Source organism: Plecotus auritus (assembly GCF_963455305.1).
Source record: "Plecotus auritus genome assembly, chromosome: 1".
Classification (NCBI taxonomy): Eukaryota; Metazoa; Chordata; class Mammalia; order Chiroptera; family Vespertilionidae; genus Plecotus; species Plecotus auritus.
Genome location: NC_137770.1, coordinates 198895337 through 198905383, shown reverse-complemented (window position 1 = coordinate 198905383; position 10047 = coordinate 198895337). Strand labels below are relative to the sequence as shown.

Here is a 10047-nt window from a genome sequence, read left to right as displayed (position 1 = left end):
AGCCAGGGTATGCAGGTGGCAGCCTATCGATGTTTCTCCCTCTTCCCCTCTCCCCTCCTTCTTTCCTTCTCTCCCCTCTCCCTCTCTCCCTCTCTCCCTCTCCCTCTCCCTCTCCTATCCAATCATTTATTTATTTGCACTATAATAATTCCATTGTATAAATAAACTAATTTTTCCATTCAGCTATGACATTTTTGTTCCCTCTCTCTCTTTCTCCGTCTCCCTCTCTCTCTCTCCCTCTCTCCCTCCTTCCCTCTCCCTTCCTCTCTCTAAAATCTCTATTGCACTATAATATTCCATTGTATAAATAAACTAATTTTTCCATTCAGCTATGACATTTTTGTTCCCTCTCTCTCTTTCCTCTCCGTCTCCCTCTCTCTCTCTCTCCCTCTCTCCCTCCTTCCCTCTCCCTTCCTCTCTCTAAAATCCATTTATTTTCTTTGCACTATAATATTCCATTGTATAAATAAACTAATTTTTCCATTCAACTACGACATTTTGTTCATGACTTTTGATGCACTTATGTCCACATTTCTGAAGAATGTATGCACACTTCTGTTAGAAGTGGAATTGCTGGATTCTATTATGTGTCTGTTCAGCTTAAGTAGATATTGCCATAATTTTCCAAAGTGGTTTGCCAATGTACAGTCTCACCATCAGCATATTACAGTTCCTAAGGATCTATACCCTTGCTAGTACTTGTTGGTGTGAGCTTTATAGAACATTTTTAATGACCATGTAGCCATTGATTCTATGTATGAACATAATTTATGTAATTAAAGTTAATATAAGTTATCATCTTTCACTATTTTAAACAGCACTATAATGAACATTATTGTAGATAAATCTTTGTACATGTCTTTATTTCCTTGCACTAAATTCTTAAAAATAAAACTGTTGGATCAAAAATTTTACACATTAAAAAAAATTTTTTTAAGAAATCTTTTTATTTTAATTGATGAAAGAGAGAGAAAAATGGATCAGTTGCCTCTCATATCCATCTCAGTGATCAAACCCACAACCTGGGTATGTGCCCTGACTGGGAATCAAACAGGACACCTGGTGTAAGACGAGGCTCCAACCAAATGAGCCACACAGGCTAGGGCCACATTTTTAAGACGTGTTTTTGATACCATTCTTCCCAAGGCCTTCCAAAAGGCTTATATCAATCTGTTCCCCTACTAACAATGCATAAGCATGTCTGTCCATCCTAACCCTCGGTATTAGTTGTGTTTTTAACCTTTGCTAAAATTAATAGGCAAAAATGTCATCTTACTGTCTTAATTCATCTTTGAATATTAGTGAGTTTCTACATTTTTTATGTGTTTATTCGCCATTTATATTTCTTTTGTGTGTGTGTGTGTTATATCTTCAGGTCCTCTTCTATTTTCATATTTTAAGGTATAATGTCACATATATATGTGTGTGTGTGTGTGTGTGTAATATATATATATATATATATATATATATATATATATATATATATATACACATATATATATATTGAGGATATGAACCATTTAACTGCCATCTATGTTGCAATTACTTTTTGTTGTCTTTAATTCTAATTAATGGGGTTGGTTTTTTTGTTTTTTTAATTCAGACTTTTTTGTTAAGTAGTCAATTCTGTATTTTCTCTTGTATTGTCTGACTTTAGCCTTTCCCACCTTAAGATTATATAAACATTCCCTATATTTTTTATAGTTCCTCATGGTTTTTATCTTTACATAAATTTTTAATACATAGACTTTCATCATGTTTTATTATGTATAAGGATATAACTGTTTTCTTATTTGATTTTGACATTATTTATAGCTTTTCTCCACTTATTTATAATTCAATTATTTTATTCTAAAGGCTTTTATCTACTTGAACTATTTCTAGATTTTTCTGTCCAGGAGAGTAGCAAACCGGTTTTACTATTATTTCTGTGTAAAAATTTTTAATACCTGGAGGACATATCTTCTCTCATTATTACTCTTCTTTTTTAGGAAAATTTGTGCTTCTAGATGAACTTTAGAGTAATTTTGGAAAAGTTCCTTTAAAGTAATTTCAGTGGAATTTAAATTTTACTGACTTTCAAAAGCTGTTTTCATTAAAAGAAATGTATTAATTTTACAGAGTTAGGAAGGAATACAATTTTTAAAAGGACAGAAGAATCTACAATAATTGTTATTAACAATTCTTAACAGGGGAAAAGAGAACAGCTTCATTGTAGAAAAAACTTCACCCTCAAACCCCTTCCAGTCACAAACAACAATCACCAGCTTGTTGGTGCTTCCTCGTGTATTGAAGAATTTCAATCCCAGTTCATTTTTGTAAGTAAAATTACTTACTGAGCTGATGTTGATATTTTTAAGATGAATTTTTCCTTTCCATTAGTCTTAAACCTTTCAAAATCTTATTTAAAAAAACTAGGAGTTTAGATGTTTGAGATTTTTCTTTTTAATCTGTAATATCCAAAAATATACTACTTCCCAGGGCCATGGTAATACAATAACAAATTAGAGGTAGTTAAGCCTTTGTTTACATATTTAGTTAACAGTATGCTTTCACAAGGATATTTCAACCAAGAAAATGCAGTTCCTCCCTTTAGATACTATATTTTTATATGGAAACATCTAATTTAAAAAATAGTTATGTCTTTAGGTTTTAAAGTGTAATTATACACATACAGTAGTCAAGCTTGCACTTATTTATACATTTCATTGTCTGTTCATGTTAGAACCAGGCCTGGAATCCAGATCTATTTTACTATCTTGATTACTATAGCTTTATAATAATTCTTTAAGTCAAAGTTGGTAGTTTTCCAACTTTGTTCTTTTTCAAAGTTGTTTTGGTTATTCTAGGTCCTTTGCATTTTTATATGAATTTTAGAATCACTTTGTAAAACATCCACAAAAAACGCCGGCTAGAATTTTGACTGGGATTATATCAAATCTATAGATTAATTTGGGAAGCATTGCCATCGTTTTTTTCTTTTTAAAGAATTGCAATCTTAGTAAGTCTCTTTTATGACTTTTAACCCATTAACTCAATATATCTCTTCATATATTGAGGCCTTTAACTTCTCTCAGTGATGTTTTGTAGTTTTCAGTGGACAGGTCTTTCACTTCATTTTTATAAGTGGTATTGTTTTATTTACTGCTAGTATGGGGAAATACAATTGATTTTTTTATATTGACTTTATATCTGGAAACTTGCTAAACTCAAATATTAATTATCAAAGCTTTTTGTAGAAGCTATCAGATTTTCTACATCACGTCATCTGTCATTAAAAATAGTTTTGATTCTTTTCAATATGAATAACTGATTTCTTTTTCTTGCACTGCCTTGAACTATACCAAATAGAATTACTAAGAACTAATTTCCATGCCTTGCTCCTGATTTTTTTAAAATTTATTTATTGATTTGATAGAGAGAGAGAGAAAGGGAGAGAAAGAGAAGCAAAAACATCATTTTGTTATTCCACTTATTTATGCATTCATTGGTTCAATCTTAATATGCACCCTGACTGGTGATTGAACCCACAACCTTGGCGTATAGGGATGATGCTCTAACCAACTAAGCTACCTGGTCAGGGCTCCATGCCTTGCTCCTGAGTTTAAGAAGAAAACATTCAGTCTTTCACCATTGAAGACATTAATATGATATTAAATGTGATATTAACTACAGCTTTTTGTAAATGCCCTTTATCAGATTGAGGAAGTGTCTTTTTATTCCTAGTTTGCTGAGAATTTTTATCGGAAAAGAATGCTAATTTTGTCAAATGATTTTTTTGTATCTATTGAGAGATCATATTTTTCTTTTCTTAGTTTGTTAATATGATTAGTTACATCAATTGATTTTTGAATGTTAAACCATCCTTCCATTCCTGGGATAAACCCTACTTCTTTTTTTTTTTTTTTTACAGAAAGAAAGGGAGAGGGATAGAGAGTTAGAAACATCGATGAGAGAGAAACATCGATCAGCTGCCTCCTGCACACCTCTTACTGGGGATGTGCCCACAACCAAGGTACATGCCCTTGACTGGAATTGAACCTGGGACCTTTCAGTCTGCAGGCCAATGCTCTATCCACTGAGCCAAACCAGTTAGGGCAAACCCTACTTCTTAATGATGCATTTCTTCTTTCATATATTATTGGATTCGATTTAAAATTTTATTTAGAATACTTTCTTGTATGTTCAAGCGTGATATTGGCCTGTAATTTCCTTTTGTTTCAATCTTTTTGTCTGGTTTCACTATCAGAATAATGCTGAACTCAAAAGAATGAGTTAAAAAATATTGCCTCTTTTTTATTTTCTGGAAGAATTTGTATAGAATTGGAATTATTTTTTCCATAAATATTTGGTAGAATTCTCCAGCAAAGCTGTCTAGGTCTGAATTGTTCTTTGTGGAAAAGTCTTTTTGCTAGCTTGTATTTTCCAAGGGATTTGTTCATTTTATCTCAGTTGTCATGCTTATTAGCTTAAAATTGTTCATAATATTTCCTTATTATCCTTTTAATATCTCTAAAATCTATAGTAATATCTCATTTCTGATCATTTGTTTCTGTTCGCTTTTATTGCTGATCAGTCTGACTAGACAGTTATCACTTTAATTGATCGTGTCAAAACTTTATGTCTTGGGCTTTGTATTGATTTTTTTAGATAGGAGTCATTCCAGTCTCTTATTTCATTTTGGCTGGAAGCAAAAGTTCTCTTCATTAATTTTAATATTAAATAAAAGTTTTTCAAAAATTTTTATAGTGCCTTTATAAATGTCAGTGTTTTCTTTCATATTTTCAAATGAAAAAGGTATACCCAGCAAACATAAGCATAATCATAATAAATATTAAGAGAACTTAAATTATCTCTTTAAAAATCCAAGGCCTGAGTCCTCTTTAAACCCATAACACCCAGCCTGAGGGCCTGCTTCAGTCAGTGCTCCTTTCCTGACTTCCTTTATAAAGTCAACTGTTCATCAGACTGAAGTCACTCAGTTACTAATTTAACAATGTAAGTGTTTTTTATTGTTAAAACAAACTTAGAAGCCCCACACTTAGGGAATAAAAGCCTTATAGCCATTGTGGGTTTCAGTGTTCATAAGCAGATACCTACTTTGAATGAGAAGTGCATCCCATCCATAGCATTCTGCTCTCCTCTTGTCTGCCTAGCCTTTGACAAAAGAAAGAGGCTTTAGGCACCTGAAATATTGCTTACTCCATTATCCTCTTCTTATGTTCACCAACTTACTATCACCAACCTAAAGGTCTTCCATAGCACAGTAACTGGAGAAACAGCTGAAGCCTAGTTATAAGCTTTTGGCTAATTACTTGTCTGTTCATTTTACTAACTTGGTATTTGTGTTTTTAGGAGCATAGCTACAGTGTAATGGACAGTCCAAAGAAACTTAAGTATAAATTAGATCATGTGATCAGCGAGCTAGAGGATACCAAGAAAAGTCTGCGGAATGTTTTAGACCGAGAAAAGCGTTTCCAAAACTCATTGGGGAAGACAATCAGGGAATTAAAGGATGACTGTCTCATCAGCCAAGAAACAGCAAATAGACTGGAAGCTTTTTGTTGGGAGTATTATCAGGAGAGCATAGAAGGAGACTGTATATCATGAAATAATTTCACGTTATGTTTAACCTAAAATTGACATTGGTACAGCTTTTTAGAAAATAATTCTTATTTACCATTATTAAATACTGTTTATCATTTAGTGCTTCTTTGGATCCTCTTCAGCATTAAGCATTATAGTTGTTATCCAAAGACCATTTTTGAAGACATGCAGAAATTTGTGTTAGTTCTTATGTTTTGGTGTGACTTGTGACAATTACGTTTTTATATACCTAAACTAGTGCCACGTCATTATTGTAAGTTAAAAGATCAAGAAAATTCCTCTGGACTAAGGAAATGATATCAAATCAGCCATGTTAAGCTATGGTAGTAGGAACTGAACACTTCTTCAGCAGTAGCAGATTTTTTACTTCAAAGGAATACTTTTACTATTATTTACATAGGTACTCTTTATGGTAAATATGTTCAGTTATACTTTAAATGTATCTTACTACAAAGCAGAATTTATTTATAACACATGTTGACCTTGGATCCAGTCCAAGGTGCTTTTGTTATCAGTAATACCAAAAGATCTTTTTACAAGACATCCTGTGGTACTGACCCTGAGAACAGCATATGGTACAGAACTTTAGGCTTTTAAAGTTGTCCAGAGACAAGTTAAGAAGAACCCTGGACAAGGTCTCAGTTTTTCAATACAGTACATTGTTCTTCCTCACTATGAGTACTTTGATATAAACCTGCGTAGCTTTAAAAATTTTAGAAAGGATCATAAATCTGATTTTTCTAATTAGCTACTCTGACAGTTCTGAACATTCTGTTTTTTTACTGTTATTTCATCACAAAGGTGTATCTTCAAAATCTGAATGCCAGTACTAGAGGAATACTTTTAATGCTGCTTTATATTTTATAGAAAGTAATATTGCTAACACTTTTAAAAATATAAAATATAGAAGAAACTATTTAAAAAAGAATGATGTGGCTCTTCCAGTGGAAATAGGAATTGGAGAAAGGGTTACAATATTTTCCTCTAATTAGAAGAGTAGATTACCATTCAAGAGCTTTTATATAGAGAAATCGGTAAGAAAAACATCAGCTTTATAAATATTTTCTTACTGAGTTTACAGATAATAACTCTTAGCTATTTTCTGATTGATCCAAGTGTCAGAAATTTTGGTTTTCCCCCAGTTTCTTAGTAAAAGCAACTGAAATTAAGAGTCATAAAAACTATGGATTACAATACAATGTACTAGCCCAAAGTCAAATTCTACTTTGAAGCATATGTACATATATAAATCTCATTAAGGCATCTATGCTATAGTATTTAGAATTTGAGTGTCAATTATTTCAATGTGTTAACTAGAAATGAACTACATTTGTGCTAAAATGTTCATTATAATCTTATTTGTGATATATTAATATCAATAAGGATATGGTTGCTTGAATTTTTTTTATATTTAAGAATTCTCTGTTTTAATGCATGTTATATTTTTATATAGGATTCCAAACCTTCCTTCTGAATGGGATTTTACCCACATTTGACGGATCAGCATTATGCTAAGAAATCTCTGAAGTCATATATTTTTACTACTTTAAAAAAAACTCATTAGTTACCCATTATTTATGTTAGTTATTTAACTTTGAATTCATAATGAACACTTAAGTGGGAAGTTTGGGTATGACCTTAGGTTTTATAGTGATTCTGTGACAGATATGGAGATTTTTTTCCCTCACCCTATTTTTTCATATAAAAATTAAAGTCAGTGAACAGTGGAGAAAAGTAAAAGGATAGATCCAAAACAGTGTGTCCAAATTCTAGCTCTCTACAGGCTGCTTAGAATAAATCAAGCCTGGGAGACCTTCACAAAAGCCAAGTCCCAGTTTCTGCCTCTATCAGTTACCAGTCACTTTTACTATTTGCGTTCAGAATGAATTCAGTCCTTGTGTTCTTTTTCATTGGTCTTCGTATCACTGAGCAAGAGATAACTGTGGGAAAATATTGGTATCATCAATGACTTGGAGCTACACATTTGCTCTTTATTTTTATGGAGATGTGATTACCAATAGAAATGTGACATAAACAAGGCCCTCCCCACCTGCCACCCCAAACAAATGTCTAACTGCAGTATATACCTCAGTTCCCAGTTCCCAGAGAACAGTTGTTAGCCTGGGTAAGAGCTGTTCTATACGGAGCAAAACCAGTCATCTCCCATCCAGAGGTTCCTGCAGGAACCAAGGCCAGTCTAAGGGTTTCACTTCGTTTTAAGGCTTAGAGTGACCTCTGGATTCTGGAACAAACCAAAACACCAGTTCAACCTCAGCACCAAATCAGGTATGAAGGACTTGGCGTTTTTCTCCATAAAAAGTTTAAATCTTTAGACTTTAGTTGCTAAAGATAATCATAATTATAACATGGTCTTTAAATGGAGAAAAGATGAAATGTATTAAAATTTGTATACTTAGTTTTAATAAAAAGATAAAATTGTTACAGAAATAACTGAGGGGTGAGGAACCCATTATATACTTGAAAAAGAAAATATTTTCTTCCGTAATGTGCTCTATGTGGTTTTTGTACATTTAGTTATTCAATAAAATGAACCAAAAAAATCAAGAGTTTGCCTTAATTTTTTCCACATTTTCCTCTCCACCAATAACTCTAATATCATAGAGTCTACTAGGTTAGATGACCCAAGTGGCAATATGGACCTGCCATAGACCCCTTTCCTGCTCATGTCATCCAGTGTAGAGCAGAGAGCAGTATTCTTAGGTGTGAAATATGCTGTCTTCAGAACCCAAAGAGGCCTATTAAGCACTGTGCAGCCACCTTCATAGTAAGATGCAAGTTGCACTAATGTGTCTTGTACTTCAGTGGGGATGTTCTAGCATGCCCCTCCCCAAAATTTTACTGATGTAGGCTCCTAATGCTTTTCTCCTCACTGTGCACTGCTCTATTGGATGACACACATGTTCAGTAGATTTCATACCACAACATCTGAAAATTTAATGTTTGAGTCTCATTTAGTCTCATTTATTTAATATTTATCTTAGGCACATAAAGAAGTCTATAGACTAACATTATTACACTAGAGGCCTCGTGCATGAAATTCATGCACAGGGTCGGGGGAGGCACTTTGTCCCTCAGCCCAACCTGCACCCTCTCCAATCTGGGACCCCTCAAGGGATGTCTGACTGCCTGTCCGGGCAGTCGGACATCCCTCTCACAATCCAGGACTGCTGGCTCCCAACTGCTCGCCTGCCTGCCTTCTTGATTGCCCCTAACCACTTCTGCCTGCCAGCCTGATCACCCCCTAACCACTCCCCTACCAGCCTGATTGATGCCTAACTGCTCCCCTGCCAGCCTGTTTGCCCCTAACTGCCCTCCCCTGCAGGCCTGGTCACCCCTAACTGCCCTCCCCAGCCGGCTTGATCACCTCCAACTGCCCTCCCTTGCAGGCCTGGTTCCTCCCAACTGCCCTCCCCTGCTGGCCTGATTGCCCACAACTGCCCTCCCTTGCAGGCCTGGTTCCTCCCAACTGCCCTCCCCTGCTGGCCATCTTGTGGTGGCCATCTTGTGTTCACATGGGGGCAGGATCTTTGACCACATGGGGGCAGCCATCTTGTGTGTTGGAGTGATGGTCAATCTGCATATTACTCTTTTATTAGATAGGATAGAGGCCTGGTGCATGGGTGGGGGCCAGCTCGTTTGCCCTGAAGGGTGTCCCAGATCAGGTGGGGGTTCCCTTGGGGCATGGGGCGGCCTGGGTGAGCAGGCTGGCCATGCCCCCCAGCGACCCAAGCAGAGGCCTTGGGATCTGGGATTTATTTATTTTTCTACAATTGAAACTTTGTAGCCTGGAGTGGAGCCAAGCCTTCTGCTCACTCCGTGGCGGCAGCCATTTTTGGGGGGATTTATGTATCTTCTACAATTGAAACTTTGTAGCCTTAAGCAGAGGCCAAAGCAGGCCAGGGTGTGCGGAAAACTTGGCTTCCTCCATCGCCGGGGCAACTCTAGCCTCCTGCTCTCTCCAGCTCCGTGGCTGCCGCCATTTTATTTATCTTCCATAATTGAAACTTTGTAGCCTTAAGCGGAGGCCTGGGCTGGCCAGGGTGTGCGGAACACTTGGCTTCCTCCATCACTGGGGAAACCCAAGCCTCCCTCCTGCTCTCTCCGTGGCCGCAGCCATCTTGGTTGGGTTAATTTGCATACTCACTCCTGATTGGCTGGTGAGCATGGCTTGTTGGTGTAGCAGAGTGATGGTTAATTTGCATATTACTCTTTTATTAGATAGGATGTACTAACCTATTACATGTAATGCTTTCAAAGCTCCATATACTATTGTGTGGGATCCAAAGATGACAAGATGAGGTGTTCATAACCTACAGGGATATACAAGTATGTAACACAAATACAGAGAAGTGGGCAATTGTCAGGACTGTGTCAATTAGAGAAGGTAGACCATGAAACTAACAGAACCTCAAAGTTCCA

General features: G+C 35.8%; 1 protein-coding gene across 1 annotated transcript in view; it reads left to right on the top strand.

Annotated features, from left to right (window-relative positions):
- The window catches only part of THAP6 (THAP domain containing 6), an 11732-nt gene extending 3571 nt beyond the window's left edge, over nucleotides 1-8161 (top strand). Inside the window, exons 4-5 of the mRNA XM_080645593.1 lie at nucleotides 2193-2318; nucleotides 5356-8161. Coding sequence (XP_080501719.1) covers nucleotides 2193-2318; nucleotides 5356-5610 — 381 coding nt within the window. The 3' untranslated portion in view covers nucleotides 5611-8161. The remainder of the gene's footprint in view (nucleotides 1-2192; nucleotides 2319-5355) is intronic.
- The last annotated feature ends 1886 nt before the right edge of the window (nucleotides 8162-10047 follow it).